Below are 14,887 nucleotides of genomic sequence, written 5' to 3'. Positions count from 1 at the left end.
CGCCGCCGCCCATTGGATCCCGCGGCCCGCCGCCCTGCTCATTGGCCGGCTCCCGGGCCACTGAGCGGCCAGCGCGCGCGATTCGAAGGCTGGCAGAGTCCTCCCCCAATAAGGCTCCTCCGGCCGGAACCTTCGAGGGTGAAACCCGGAAATAGAACCGGAAGGGACCTCCGCACCCAACCGCCTGCTCGCCCCGCCTCTTTTGGAAACCCTCCTGAGCGCCCTCAACTCCAAGGGTGGGTGGGAGAAGAGTTAATCCCTGGGGTGTTCGGTCAGAGAACTGCTCTCTCTCTTGAACAACGTCTTCCCCCCGCCCGTTACTTCTTGTCTTGGCACCTGGGGCTTTGGAGAGTAAGTCAGCCCCCTCACCCGGGATGGCCCCTGGAAGACCAGTTTTCATTGTGGTTGAAGCCACGGACAGATAGGACCTAGTAGTGGATAACTATGAGCTACGACCTAAGCGGTGTATTTATAAGTTGTCCAAGCCCAAAACCTCAAGTCTAGTGGTATATAAGGTATTCTGTTGGAGGACTCTGCTGGTGAAATATCTGTGGACACGTTAAGACATACGCAGCTCCCTCAACCGTTCATACAATTTAGTCTCCGGACCCCCTCCGCCCTCCTTTGTTGCTCTTCTCTGCACTTTCTGGGGCCTCAGCATTTTCCCTTTTCTGTATCACGGTGGCCAGAACTAGGTGCAGAATTCCTAGTCTTATCGGTGCGGTACAAAACTCTGCCATCACTTCTTTTGTAATCTTGATGCCGTCCCTCTGTTGATGCGGCCGGAACCGCATTGGCCTTTCTGGCAGCTGCAGCACATGACTGGCTCAGACCTCTGGGGCACCACTAGGATTCCTAGATCTCTCTCACCTAGATCTGTTGAGTCAGGTATCACTATTCAGTATCTATGTTTTTTCCTGACTGTATACAGGACTTTAACATCTAACCACTGAACTACACCTTGTTAGATAGGGCTCAGTGTCCTTCAAGATCCTTCTGGACCTTGAGTTTACCTTTCCAAGTAGCAATTCTCCCCAGCTTGGTGTCATCTGCTGAATTCTTCTTCTAACCCCTCATTTAGATCATTTGTTAAGATGTTGAAGACAGAACCTTGGGGTGCCCCACAACACAATTCCCTCTAGATACATGTAGTTCTGCTAGGTGTGGTTCATCAGCCAATTACAAATCCATCTGGTAATGGTACTGCCTATCTGACATTGTTCTATCTTACCAGAAAGTGGGTTGTAGCCCACTTTGTCAAGTGCTTAACTGGAGTCCAAGCATACTATGTACACACCCTTTTGTTAGTCCACCAATTTATTCGCTGTCGAAAATGGCAACCAGGTTTGTCTGGCATGATCCGTTTTACTAGAAGCATTATGCTGGCTTTTAGTAATCGCCTTGTTTCTTTCCAGGTGTTCACAAATTCTCAGCTTGATTATATTTTCCAGGGTTTTCCCAGGTATTGACATTGAACTGATTGTCTTATAATTTCCGGGATTCATTTCCCTCTCTTTATAGATTGGAACCAGCCCTTTTCCAGTCCTCCAGTAGTTTCTCTGTGCTACAAGACATTTGAAAGATTGCATTCTGCCCTCTCCCTGCTGCCTCTCACCTTCTCCTCTCCCGCCTGCCCTCTGCCTATTCCTATACCGTCCTCAGTCTCCACCCCACCGCAGCAGTCCAACACATGAATATTTTGGGAATAAAACAGTGTAGGAAAAACATAGTACAAATTTATACCCAGCAAAGTTTGTGGGAAAGGGGATAGTACAGCAGTTCTAAGCAGGCTTCAAAGCAATCTCTCAAAGACAAAGTTATTTTCAGCACAAAGAAAAGAAAGTCAGATCTTCCCCCGGAGCAAAGGGCTAGGAGACCATTTACGCAGCCGAGTCTCCCCTGCTTCACCCGTTGCCACAAGCGTTGACTCCGTTGGATTCCCTCCCAAGGATGCAAGAGGCCCACGGGCAGCCTGAGATCCCCAGGGGGCAAAATGTGGCTTCCAAGCTGCGTCCAGAAGAGGTTGACAGCTGGACCCTTTGGCTGGTCTGACATTCCTGGTGGAGACAGCAGCATTCCCGCCGCCCGGCAGGAGCTAAGAGGTGCCCTGGGCAGGGCAGCATCCAGGCCTTTCTCGGGTGGAATGGGTAACAGGGGCAGAGGAGGGTGACCGCAGGTCAGCTCAGACGTCATAAAACAGCCGCACCAGCTGGTACCGGATACCAAAAGCTACCAAGCTACCAGCAACCTCAAGAGAGAAAGGAGAGGAGGGAGGATAGCGCAGCCAGGCGGCCACTTCCTCAAGAGCCAGGCTTTGCTCACCGGAGTGTAGCTGTGGGATTGCAAAGTAGCCCTGGCTGTGCATCCCGTTCTGCGGTTTCACCTAACGTACCAAGGCAGTCAGGCAAGAGTGTGTGTACTGTGGAAAACCAAATGGCTAAATCTTCCCCTAAGTAGGTTTTGTTGAAAGACGGCACAGCTGTGATCTCGAAGGGAGCATGGCAGAAGCCGCCTCCCCAATCGTGCTCCTTACCTGGATCAGCAGCAGCAGAACGGTCAGGACCTGCTCGGGGGTGGGCCCTACCAGCTTCAGCACAAAGTTAATAAGAGTCATGTTGTTGCATTCGGTAAATTCTCCCTCCTTGTCTGTTCCCTGACGCACGCTCACCAGGCAGAGTTTCTCTGCTACCTGGGGAGAAATACGCATCACCTCTCAGGTGAGGCTTCCTCAGCATGGGGCGGAGCTAAGACACTCTCAGAAGGCGGCTGCCCAAGCCTGCCTTCCTGCTCCGGTCTGACCCTTACCTTGAGCGTATATGCTCCCCAGGGCGAGAGGCTCCTGGACTTGAATCTCGAGTAGCTCATCTCCAGCTTCCCTGTTTCTGCGTTGAACCTGAAGGCAGAGATGGAGGCAGTCAGCAGGGAAATGGGGAAGCGGCCCAGGCCAGGAGGAGCAGGAACGGCAGGGGGACCCGATCAAGGCCGGAAGCCCTCCGGCCCCAGGAAAAGGGACGGCCTTGATGAAAGCCGGAAGGTCCTTTGGGCAGCTTGGTTTGACAAAGAGAAAGAGACGGGCAGCTCAGGAGAGGAAAGGGAAGCAGAGGTCCCAGCCCCGATCTTTGCCCAGGAGCATGGCCTTCCTGGATTGGAAGCGGGCTTCGTCCTCCCCTTGGCTTCCTCTGCGGCCAAGCGGCAGGCGGGCTCCTCCTCCTCCTCCTCCTCACCTGGGCAACCGGTGGCGGGGGCACGGGATGATGTGGAGCAGCTGAGGCAGCGAGTAGAGGAAGTTGGCCACTTGCGGGATGAAGAAGAGAAGCATCGTCTTGCTGAAGTGCCCCAGGATGCCCACTACCGCAAAGGTCATGCCAGCAAAGTAGCAGAAGGTGTCTCCCACAAACACCCGGGACGGGTACCTGCAGCCAGCCCGGAGAGGGAGCAGAGGGGGCGGCCCAGTCAAGACTCTCCCCACCGAAGGCAGAAGGGCAGCGGGATGGGTAACAAAGGGGAGGCCCTTGAAAAGGCCTCTCTGCTTCCGTGCGGCTGACGGGGGGCCGGCTCTTCCTTCTCAGCAAAGAACGTCCCAGGGTGCCCCGAGGGGAGTCGTGTGGCCCCCCTCCCCGGTCCGGCCTTTGCCTCCCAGGAGGGCCTGAGGGCCTCTCACCAGTTGTGGTAGAGCAGCCCCAGCGTGGTGAAGAAAAAGGGAATCATGAAGTAGAGGGAGAAGACGTGGTCATCTTTGTAGTCCCCTGACAGAAAGAACAGGAGGAGCAGCCGGGTCAGGCGGCTGGCAGTGCCCGAGCGACTGGCCCTTGCCGAAAGCAGGCCCAGCCCGGGACACCCACCCGTCAGCTCCGCAACATTGAAAGCGATGATGGAGGCGGAGATGACCAGGGACTGGCCGGCTTCCAGGCCGTTAATCCCAGCCAGGATGTTGATGGCGTTGGTGCAGAAGACGGCCAGCATGCCCATGTAGACATAGTAGAGGATCCCTGCGGGGGGAGGAGGAGCAGAGGGCAGGGCAGACCCTCGCAGAGACCCTTCCGGCAGCCCCAGGCCGGGTGAGGGGGGAGCAGGCGGGGAGGGGGGGCTCACCCAGGTCAAGGTAGATGCCCAGCAGCGCCCGGAAGGGCTTGGGCACCAGGATGGTGGTGTTGCCGAAGTTGGTGAAGTAGACCATCAGCAGGGGCAGCGAGGCGGCGGTGGGCAGGAGCAGCTTGTGCCGCCAGCGCAGGTTGAGCACGTCGTCGGCGAAGCCCAGGAAGATCATGCAGCAGATGGCCAGCAGGGCCCCCACCAGCGCCACCAACTGCGGGGCCCGGAGCCGTCAGCGCCGCCGCCCAGGACCCCCCCCCCCGGCCGCGCCCCCTCCCCTCCCGCCCCCCTCCCGGCCCGGCTGACCTCGTGGTGCGGGAAGGCCTGGCAACGCTCCCCGGCGAAGCAGCCCAGGAAGGGCACCGGGATGAAGCAGAAGAGGAGGATGAGGAAGACGGCGCCGCTGATGACGCCCTGCGACTCGGGGCTGCGGGCGGGAGCGCGCACGGTCAGCCGGGAGAGGCCCTTGCCCCCCCTCCTCCCCCTGCCCCCCCCGGTGGACTTACACGGGCTGCCGCGAGGCCTTGTTCAGGTCGGCCCCGCAGAGCCGCGCCGCTAGGAAGTGCTCGCGGAAGGCCGGGATGAGGCGTAGCGTGGCCCAGCAGCCCAGCGCCGAGCCGCCCACGTTGATCAGCAGCGGCACCACCGGCACCGGCGGCCCCATCGCGCCCTGCGGAGAGAGCGAGCCCGGCCGGTCAGCGCCGCCTTCCGCCCGGAGGCCCCGCCCGCCTTCGCCTCGCCCGGCCTGCAAATGGCGCCCCTTCCGGCCCCCACGTGACAGCTCCCACCCACTCGCTCCCGGGCGGGGCCACTTAAAGGGACCGCAGCTGGGCGGACGCCTCCGGGCGACGTTTTACGCAGCGAGGCGCAGCTGGCCGCCCGAGGAAGCCGGGCCCCGGAAGAACGCCCCCCCCCCGGCTCCCGCCCGGCCTTGGCCCTAGCGGAGCGGGGACTCCGGGCAGGCGCCTGAGAGCAGCCCCGCCCCCGGAGCCCCTCGGCCCACGCAGCGCCCGCCCCCCCGGGGCCCCCAGTGTCAGCGCGGGGAGGGGGGGCAGAGGAGCCGCCGCGCTCACCGGGCTGCGGGCAGGTGGCGGGCGAGCGGCGTCGGTCCTGCGGGCGGGAGGCGGAGCGCTGCCCTCCGCCCGCCCCTCTCGCCTCGCCCCGCCCAGCCGGCCCTGACGGGGGGCGGAAGAGCCGCGGCCCCGTAGCTGCGCGCCGGCTGCGCGTCGGGGGGGGGGGGGCGAGCGGGGCCATGCAGGCGGCGGACGGGCCGTGAGCGGCGGGCGCACCATGGCGTCGGCGGCGTCGGGGCCGGGCTGGGCCTGTGCCTGGGCGGCGCTGGTGCTGCTCTTCGCCGCCTCCCTGCTCACCGTCGCGGTCTGGCTGCTGCAGCTCGGCCGGAGCCTCTGGCGCCGCCGCCACCGGGACCCCCGCCCGGACCCCGAGGGCCTGTGGGCGGCCGTGCGGCGCCTGGGCGGCGGCGGCCGGGGCGCGGGGAGCAGAGGGGCGGCGGCGGCCCGTGGCTTGCTGGCCTCGCTCTTCGCCTTCCGCACCTTCCGCGAGAACTGGCAGCGGGCCTGGCTGCGCGCCCTCAACCACCAGGCCCGCCAGCACGGGGTAAGCGCTTCCGCAGCCGCCGCTGGCCCGGAGCCCTCGGCCGCCTCCGCCTTCCCCGGCGGATCCCCGGGGCTGCTGGTCGGTGGGGAGGACGGGCGAGGGTCTCGGGGCCTCTTCAGGGGGGGTGGGGGGAATGGGCAGGTAGTTTTCTGCAGGGGAAGAACCTCCGGGTGCAGAGAAGCCGCTGTGCGGGGGGGGGGCAGGGGCCGAAGTGAGTCTGGGCCGGGCTTGTGGGGGGGGAGGCCTCCGTGCCAGGGCTCCGGACTTCCCTGTGCTGCAGCCCCTCCCCCTGGCAGCCCCTCAGCGAGGCGTCAGGGCCGGGGCTGGAGCCAGAAGGGGCTGCCGTCCAGAGAGGCTGCCTTGGCCTCCACTTGGCAACCAGAGAAATCGCCAGAAGGCTTTCCAAGCACAGCACAGTCGGGGCTCCGCTTGCGTGGCCGATTTCCCTGCCCCGTTTGCACATTGACAGGCGTCACATCCACACCTGCCCCGGTTGCGTTTCTAGTCCTTGGGCCTGAATTGAGTCCCGGAAGAGCCGGCCTCCTGGCTGCATTGCAGGGCTTGGGGGCGGCCGGCTTCTTCTGCACCTGGAGGACCTGGACGCTCTTCTTCCGGAGCCCCTGGGCCTCTCGCATTGGGGCTGTGACCCCCCTCCCCTCCCCCACCCAGGGAGGACCCCAAAGGTCCCGAGGAAGAGGGGAGGGGGACTGCCCTGCTTCTCGGAGAGGTGGCATGCCGGCACCAGCGCCATGGCAATGTGGCCACTGCTCCACCTGACGCTGCGTCCAACCCACCAGCTGGAGGTTGGGGGAGGGCTCTTCCCTGCGAATGTTGCTCGGGAGGAGGGGGAATGGGGGGGATTTCCAGGTGTTTGTGACCATTGGAGCCGCCTGACAGGGCAGGGCAGCTTCTCTTCCTTCTGAAAGAGCAGGGTCACTTTAGAGTCTCTCCTTGTCTGGGCTGCCTGCCGTTCTGGCCAAAGTCCAAGCGAGGTGCAGGGCCTGAGCAGGGGCTGGCAGTCACCTGGAAAGTGCCTGGCTGTGGCAGTTGGGCCACCCGTGGAGCCCAGGGGCCTCCCTCTAGGGTGGCATGAAAAGTCAGTCCAGGCCCAAGGAGAGGGGTCTGGACTCCTGCCGGACGCCCAGGGTGAATGGCCCCTCCTTCTGGCCTGGCAGGAGAGACCGGGTTGCACACATGACCTTGCTGTGCTGGCCCCCTCCCTAACCAGGCTTCCTTTCCCCCAGAGCTCAGTCCAGATCACCTTTGAGGAAAGCCCTCGGCAGCTGCCAGCCATCACCATCAGCCACGTGGCCTACAGGGACCAGTCGGATCGCAGGAAGGTGAGTCCTGCCTTTGCCTGCGGGGGGGTGGGGTGGGGGGCTGGGGTGAAGCCAGCGGCCTTTCCCCTCTCCCCCCAGTCCCCACCCCATTCAGGCTCCTCCCAACTCAGGGAGGCTTCCCAGCTGGTCTGCAGGGGAGGGGGGCGCTTCAGGGGAGGGGGCTTCCCCTCCACCACCACCTGTCCCCACCACCCAGACTGAGAGCCCAGGCATTTTGTGGCCTGAGTTGCCTCCGTGTTCCAGCAACTGTCTGAATGTAGGGGGGGGGGGCAGGAGCCCCTCCGGGTTGTGGGCCAGGGCCGTGGGCCGGACTCCCGTCCAAAACTGTCCCCAGAAAGGAGCCTGTCCACCTGCCGAAGGGCAGCCGTCTGTCCCTGAGGGAGGCCGATGGGGCCGCGAGGTCAGCAGCAGCCGGGCAGGACAAGTCGGGGGTTTGCCTAAGCATTGACCGGTGTGTAGGGAGTCCGACCTTGGCAGCTGCCCTTCAGCCTGGGACCTGAGATCCCTGCAGCTGACCTCCAGTCCAGTGTGAAGGGCCAGAGGGGAAGGCCAGAGCAGGGGGAAGGTGGGAGGTCCTGCAGCTGAATTGGGGGGAGGGGGGCTTCTCTTTGCAGGCACCACATGTCAGCTTGGGGATGAAGGCTCACGCTAGCAGGGAGCTCTGGAGAGGAGGAGGAGGGGGAGGCAGTCCGGGGATGTCAGCTGGTTGGATCAGAGCTTGGCTGCCTCCTCCCTTGAGTAAAGGCAGGGAGCCCCCTCGCCCCCCCCCCCCTGGAAGAGACTCTCTGGAGGCCCCCCCTGAATGGGCTGACCCCCTCCCCAGCCAAGCAGAGATTAGAGCGTGACAGCAGAGAGGGAGGCACGTCACCCGAAGAGCAGCCCAGGAAGAAGAGGGATTGGGATTAAGATCAGGAGCTGAGCGGATTAACTCCTTTCCCTGTAAGGCTGCGGGGGGGGGGGGGGCACCCGTCCCCCCCTACTGTTTCCTTGCTGAAAGTCCCCCCCCCCCGGAACTGCTCTTCTCTGGGGTGAGAGACCCCTCTGCTGCCCAGGCCCAGGAGCTGGAGGGAAGTGGGGCAGGGGCTCTTCCGTTGCTGGGGCTCTGAGGGGGGGGCGGGGAGAGGGTCTCTGGGGAGGCGCTCAGGGGCTGCCCCCTCCCGTCTCCTACCCCCCCCAGGTGCTGCACTGCTTCCTGTCCACCGACACGCTGCAATTCCCGGTCGTAGTTGCCCAGCAGTCTCCGGCCGCTGTGTCCATGGACACCTATTGCGTCTCTCTGGCGGTGCGGCAGGCCCAGGTGAAACGGGCGGGAGGGGGCGGTCCCTGGGGCCGGAGGGGGAGGGTCACCGGGCATTGGGTGCAAACGGCCTCGGCCTCCTGGCACTGCCGGCAGCTGTCGTTCATGGGATTGATTTGGGGGATCGCAGCCGGCGGTTGCAGGCAATTCCTGCTGGCCGTTTGCACTGACCCCAGCTTTGTCCCGTGGGCCAGTTGGAGATCTGCCTGGAGGAGGTGGAGGGCGAGGGCCTGCTGGTCTCCTGGGCATTCCAAGATAGGCCCGACCTGAAGCTCTCCATCCCGCCCAGGCTCCAGCTGCACCAGGTAAGCAAAGGAGGGGCTGGTGGTGGGGATGAAAGCCCCCTCCGGCGGCCCCTCCCCCCTCTCTTGGAAATCTCTCTCACTTGTGCCAAGAAGGCCCCCTGGGGGGAGGGGGGCCTTTTGCCAGCTGCTGCAAGCCCGTCACCCAGCACGGAGCCTTTGGCCATCAGCCTTGCGCAGGGCCTGCGTGCGGGAATGGGTGGCCCCCTGCCTGCCTACGGCGGATGTGGCCCAGTCTTGGTAGCTCTGTGTGAAATTCCGGGCAAGATGGGCCCCTGAGCTTCTTGGCACCTGCTGGTAGTTTCCCTGGTGTCCCTGGTGCAGGAAAACGATGGGAAAGCAGACCTGTCCATCATCCAGAGTTTGATTGAAGACGCCATTATCAGCACACAGGCTGCCATGATGGTCAAGCTGAAGTCCTGCGTCACGGACGCCAACCTGGTGAGGACGTGTTAAGAGCCCCCCATGCCTTTTGGCCAGGGGTGGGGGACACCTGTGGCTGGCCCGGCTCAGCCTTCCCACGGCCGGCTTCCCTTGAACAACCTGGGTCAGCCTCTGGCCGGGGGAGGCAGGAGGCCATCTCGGCGCTTGGTCAGAATTGCCCGTTGGTGCTCCGGGCAAAGGCTTCCCATACACCCCTGGGGGGCAGCAGGAAGGCAGACACCTCAGAGGCTTTTTTTTGGGGGGGGGGGGGGGAGGTGACCCCAGGCAGCCACTCAGTGTGCCCCCCCCGGCTCTGCCCCACAGGAGGCCGGCCACAGGCCTTCCCCGGCCCCCGCCTCCAGCCCGGCTCCTGCCCCGATGCCCAAGCTGCTTCTCCAGCACCTGCGAGCGCTGCACCTGGGGGTCCAGGAGAGCCCAGGTACCTGGGGGGTTCCGGGCATCTCTCCTCCTGCCCGTCAGGGCTCTGGGGAGGGGGGCTGTGGCTGCCCCCTCTTGGCTTCCCTTGCAGGAAACGGGCTGCTGTGCTGCGAGGCGGAGCTGGACAGCCCTCGGCAGCAGAAGCGGACGGCCCCCCTGCCGGCTGGCCCCACCGCGGAGCTGCAGTGGCCGGGCAAGCTGCTTCTGTAAGGTTTGGGTCCCGGGGCGGGAGGGGCCAGGGGGAGGGCCAGAATAGCAAAACCAGCACTGGCTGCAGGGGGGCCGGGCAGGTCAGCTTATGGGGGAGGCCAGGAGCCCCCACTCCCCCCTCGTGTCCCCTTCAGGCCCCCCTCTTCCCTTGGAGCGCTCTGCCCCCCAGCCGCTGGGCAAGGAGAAAGCGGCCCTGACCCAGGAAGAGTATTGGGAGGCCCCGGCTGAGTGGCTCCCTTTCTCTCCCCTCCCTCCCCTCCCCTCCCCTCCCTCCCTTCCCCTGACAGGGAGCTGGGTCCCCGCAGCAGAGAGCTGGTGCTGAGGGTGTGGGAAGGCAGTCCTACTGGAGAGGGTAGGTCCTCCGTGGGTCGCTGCTGGGCCTCGGGTGGGGGCTCTTCAGCCAACTGCTGGACGGGCAGAAGGGGGCCGGAAGCGCCTTCGCTGGAGGGAGGGGCTGCCGCCTGGGGTTCTGTGGGCCTCAGGCGCTGGGCTTCCCCCTGCAGACGTGCTCCTGGGATTTGTGGCCGTGCCCGTGGACCCCCCCTCCAAGGAGCCACAGGGGCAGCAGCTCTACCAGCTCAGTCCGGGGCCCGCCCGGGACCTGCCCCCCTCAGCAGCCCTTGCCGTGGAGGTGAGAGGCCACGTTCTGCTCCGTGGTTGCTGCTGTGCTTTGCGCCTGCCCCACTCGACCCCATCTCCCCCCCCAACACACGCCGACCCGTCTTCAAGCCAAGCCCAGGAGGGGCCCAAAGGGGGCAGGGGAATGAGTCTGTCTCGCTTACGCAAACTTTATGCCCCCCTTCTCGAGCAACAGACCCCCCATCCAAAGCCCCGGAGGGAACAGTGCCCCCCCCATCTCAGAGGTCTCCAGGGATGTGGGGCTGCTGGCAGCCAGTGTGATGCGCTCGGTGTGCGTCTCCTTCGCCCGTGGGGAGGGGGGAGGAAGCCGGCCGCTGGGACTGGCCGGAGGTTCCTGAGTTCTCTCGGGGGGGGTGTCTATTGACAGCTGCTCCACCAGGACGGGCCGGAGCTCCAGGCTGCCCCCTCCCTGCGCGCCAGCATGACCCCCACCAAGAAGGTCGAGATGGGCCGGACCATAATGCCCGACGGCACCATCGTCACCACGGTCACCACCATCCAGTCCAGGCCCAAACTGGATGGCAAACTTGGTAATGGCTCCTCCTTTCACCCACTGAGGGTTGCAAGCCATCGGCCAGCCTGGTCATGTGGCTGGAGAGTGCCCGAAATGGCCACGTGGACCCGAGCAGTAACACCACGTCCGGCCTGAGCGACAAGAGAGCAGCCCTTGTGTGGGGGGAGCCCCAGGGCCAGAATTCTTCCCGAAGCGGCAGCCTCTCCCCCTCCCCCGGAAGGCTGCAGCCGGGCATGGGCCTAGGGCCGGCCAAGTGGGCTCTTCTGTGACTGGTGGACTTCAACTCCCAGAATTCCTGACCCAATCAGGCTGGCTCATGAATTGTGGGAGTTGAAGTCCACCAGTCATAGAAGAGCCCACTTGGCCGAGTGCAAGGCACGATTGACCCTTTGGTGACCCTCCTTCTCTCTTGCCCTCCAGACTCCCCGTCCAGATCGCCATCCAAAGTGGAAGTGACCGAGAGGGTCACCACAATGCTTCCAGAAAACGGCTGGGCCAGCAGAACCTCCCCCTGCAGTAGCAGTGAGTCACAGGGTCAGAAAAGAATGGGTGGGGGGGGCGGACAGAGACTGCGGGTGGGAAGCTGCCCCTCCGGCCTCCCGGTTGAAGAAGCAGATGACCAACTGCATCGGCAGTCTCCCCCTCCCTCTTCTCTTTGGTGGAGGTTGGATGGGGGTGGGGGCAGTTGGCTCCCTCCCAGATACTTTGGACCCCCCTCCCCCACTGGCTCACGGGACGGGGTTCAAAATAACCGGAAGGCCCCAGACCACATTGAGGAAGCTCTTCAGGCATTGGAGGGGAAGAAGGGTCAGCAGGCGCTTGAGATCCGTAGACGCGTGGCTGAGTTCCCCCCTTCTTGGTCTCCCCCGCCTGGCCGGCCGGTCTGAGGGGACACTCGGGCCCCCTCGCCTTCAGCCTCACCCTGGACAGGCCTGGACGGAAAGGGAGGCCGCTCAGCCAGGGGGCCCGTCTGAGTGGGGGGCACGCTGGAGCCACGTGGGGTCTCTCCTCCCCCAGGAAGCAGCGGTGTGTCCAACGGACTGGATCCGGTGGCCGAAACAGCCATCCGGCAGCTGACCGACCTGACCAACAAGCCTGCCAAGAAGACCCCGACCAAGCGCAGCACCCTGATCATCTCGGGGGTTTCCAAGGTAACCGGCCCCTGATGTGGCTTGGTGGGCTCCCATTGATTCCCCTCCCCCCGGCGGGGCTGCCCTGCGGCTCCACTCTGGGAAGTGCCCCCCCGCCCCCCCTCAGCTGCCCTCCGTCCTGCTCTGTGTGAAGGTGCCCATTGGGCAGGACGCAGCGGCCCCCTCCCTGGGCTATGCCGTCTCCTTGGGGAGTTCCCTGCCGGAGGACCCCACCCTGGCTGGCCTGTCGGAATATGGGCTGCCCACCCCCTGCGACCCTACGCAGCCCCTGGAGAGCCAGGACCTGGACGAGACCACCCACTCCGACATCTCCGAACGGCCCTCGGTGGAGGACGTGGAGTCCGAGAGCGGCTCGACTGGCGCCCTGGAGACCCGGAGCCTGAAAGACCACAAGGGTGAGGGGGGGCTCCAGGGCCCCTTCCGTGGGAGGAGCCAGGGTGAGGGGGGTCTTGGAGTCCCAGGCTCACGCTCTCCTCCCCTCCCCGCAGTGGGCTTCCTGCGGAGCGGCACCAAGCTGATCTTCCGGCGGAGGCACAAGCAGAAGGAGGCCGGGCTCAGCCAGTCGCACGATGACCTGCCCAACGCCGGCACCGCCTCCGCCCCCCGGAAGAAGTCGGGGAGCTTCTCTCGGCGGCTCATCAAGCGCTTCTCCTTCAAGGGCCGGGCCAAGGGCAAGTCCAGCGGGAGCAGCCCCCCCTCCCAGGAGGAGCCCTGAGCCGGCCGTCTCCACCAGCCCCCCCGACCTTCACCGGTGGTTGTCTGCTGTCTCTGCTCCGTGGCCCCCACTGCCCCTCCTCCTGCGCAGAGGGAGCGAAGGCCGGCGGGCGGGCAGGACGTCTGGCCAGTAGCCACAGGAGACGCCCGCTGGGTGGCACGAGGAGGAGTGCCCAGGAGCCCTGGGAGCATCTGCTGAGTGCCCCTCTCGTAGCCCAGGCGGGGAAGGGGCAGCCCCCATGGCAGCCCGAATTGTATGCTTGTGTGTGTGTGAGAGAAGGATTTTATGGTGGCTTATCCAAGGCCCCCCCCTCTACCTGCCAGGCTTTGTGGAATAGCCGGGGCCAGCAGCGGGTGGGGTGGGGGGCTCCTGGGGCCGGAGAAGGGGGCCAGGCCAGGCAGGCTCTTGGGCGGCTCCTTCAGGGGCTGAGCCCTCCAGGGGCCCTCGGTAGCGGCCAGGAGGGGGCCAGAGAGCTTCCAGGCCAAAGTCCCCTGTGGCTGCTTGCCAGACCTCTTCCGTGGTAGATTTGGTGGCCTGGAATGGAGGCCCCTAGTGGAGCCCCCCTCTGCTGCCGGGCACGGAAGGGGCGGGGAGAAAGGGGGCGCTGTCTGCTGGACACGCCCCCCGAGACTCCCCAAGAGAGAGAGAGAGCAGGCTGCACCCTCCTGACCCTGCATGGATCGGAGGGGGGACCCTTGCTGAGGCTGGGCTGCCCCCCCTGCAGGTCCCCCCAAACAGAGTGCGGGTGGTGGGGCAAGAAGGAGGTCACTGGTTTTGTCCCCTTTGGGGGCAGATTTGGAGCAGGCTTTGCTGAAGCCCCAGTTGCTCCTTGGGAGTGGGGGAGGGGTGTCAGACTGAATTGCAGGTGGGGTGGGAAGCCCCCTCCCTCCCTTGAAGCAGCTTGAGCCCCTTCTGGGCCCCCAGCCCCCCCCGGGCTTCTCTCCCACCACCTGGGTGGGCTGGTCGAGCTTGTGCCAGGTGGCTCTGGCTGCCTTGGCCTTCAGGGAGGGAGGCACAATACCCCTGCTGACCCTCCATGCTTGTCCCCCCCCTCGGGGTCCCCTGGGAACCGGAGGGCAGTTTCTGTGATCGATTGGGGGGGGGCAGGTGAAGGGTTTGATTGGGCAACTGTGTGGTGAGACCGGCTGGGCTGCACTTTGCTCCGGGCCTCCTGTGGCTGACCCCCTGCGATGGGACTCCCGCCTGTCCGAGTGCTGCAGCTGACTCTGTACTTGCCCATTGGCTACTTTTGCCCTGTTTGTCCAGTCTCGGTGGAAACACTTGTAGATTCACCTCTGGAGCCCTTTGGAGTCCCCCCCCCCTTTCCGAGAGGGGTGAAGATAAAGAGTCCTGCTCTTCCGACTCCTGTGGAACTGCCTGCTTTGCTTTAGGGACGGAGTGGGGAGGGCGGGAGGGGTCTCCTTGCTTGACCAGCAGGGGCCTTGGACTTCCCCCAGGGCAGTTGGGCCAGTTGGCTTTAAGTAGCCAGCCTTGGCCTTGAGGTCAAAGTTCAATGTCCTCCCTGGTGGCCTTTGAGCCTCTTGCTTGGGCAGTCTTGGCCCTCCCCCAGAGAAGGGAGGGGGCAGTCTGGGGCCTCATGGGAGGAGGAAGTGGAGAGGTCAGTGCAATGAAAGTGGTGGCCCAGAGCCAAGTTGTAATTCACAAGGGTCAATAAACAAGGGGGGGGGGACTGGCATTCACTGTTTATACCTCAAGATCCAGGAATTTGAGATGGCCATTAAAGGGTTTTTTTTTTTTTTGCAAATTCCGGACAATTGTAGCCCATGTTGTAGACCTAAGACCTTTCAGTGTGTGGTCAGGTGCTCTTAGTGTGATTGATGCCGGCCGGACCCCTGCCTGCCCCTCACTCGGGGGTGGGTGGGCTGCTGCTGCGGGGGGGGGAGCAGAAATGGAGCTCCACCCAAGAGCCCCCAATTTGCACTGAAAGATGTGGAGAGAAAATGCATCGGCCACGCCCACAGCCCTTCACTGCCCTGGGGGGGGGCGGCTGCTGCCTGGGGGGTGGGCGCAGTGGGGCCAGGGAAACGGGCCGCCTCCCACTCGCCTCCCGGCACCTCTGCTCTGGCCCAGGCGGCCGGGTTGGCGCCTCCTTCCGCGGGTGGCCTTTGATAGCCGGGGCTTCGCTGCA

General features: G+C 64.3%; 2 protein-coding genes across 3 annotated transcripts; one reads left to right on the top strand and one right to left on the bottom strand.

The window, feature by feature from the left end:
* Window positions 1-1,299: 1,299 nt before the first annotated feature.
* DPAGT1 (dolichyl-phosphate N-acetylglucosaminephosphotransferase 1) lies at window positions 1,300-5,239 on the bottom strand. Of its 2 annotated transcripts, none has more exons than XM_070765769.1 (10): window positions 5,166-5,239; window positions 4,599-4,762; window positions 4,399-4,519; window positions 4,093-4,306; window positions 3,843-3,989; window positions 3,662-3,746; window positions 3,225-3,413; window positions 2,806-2,893; window positions 2,534-2,689; window positions 1,300-2,248 (listed from the first exon to the last, which is right to left on the bottom strand). In XM_070765769.1, exons 2-10 carry the CDS (start codon window positions 4,754-4,756, stop codon window positions 2,183-2,185), a joined length of 1,224 nt encoding a protein of 407 aa, XP_070621870.1. In that variant the 5' UTR covers window positions 4,757-4,762; window positions 5,166-5,239; the 3' UTR covers window positions 1,300-2,182. The 2 variants fall into 2 exon arrangements, with proteins under 2 accessions (XP_070621870.1, XP_070621871.1); XM_070765770.1 differs by having other exon boundaries at window positions 1,300-1,564; window positions 5,166-5,234.
* Window positions 5,240-5,357: 118 nt separating this feature from the next.
* C2CD2L (C2CD2 like) lies at window positions 5,358-14,100 on the top strand. The gene is made up of 14 exons (XM_070765740.1): window positions 5,358-5,709; window positions 6,954-7,049; window positions 8,227-8,346; window positions 8,541-8,651; window positions 8,973-9,089; window positions 9,396-9,510; window positions 9,601-9,715; window positions 10,007-10,071; window positions 10,223-10,350; window positions 10,726-10,888; window positions 11,293-11,394; window positions 11,890-12,023; window positions 12,157-12,418; window positions 12,512-14,100. The coding sequence occupies exons 1-14, from the start codon at window positions 5,383-5,385 to the stop codon at window positions 12,736-12,738; spliced, it is 2,082 nt and encodes a 693-aa protein (XP_070621841.1). The 5' UTR covers window positions 5,358-5,382; the 3' UTR covers window positions 12,739-14,100.
* Window positions 14,101-14,887: the final 787 nt, after the last annotated feature.

Source organism: Erythrolamprus reginae, chromosome 12 (assembly GCF_031021105.1).
Source record: "Erythrolamprus reginae isolate rEryReg1 chromosome 12, rEryReg1.hap1, whole genome shotgun sequence".
NCBI classification, from domain to species: domain Eukaryota; kingdom Metazoa; phylum Chordata; class Lepidosauria; order Squamata; family Dipsadidae; genus Erythrolamprus; species Erythrolamprus reginae.
Note: the sequence above shows the minus strand (reverse complement) of the source record. Positions and strands in the feature narration are given on the sequence as shown.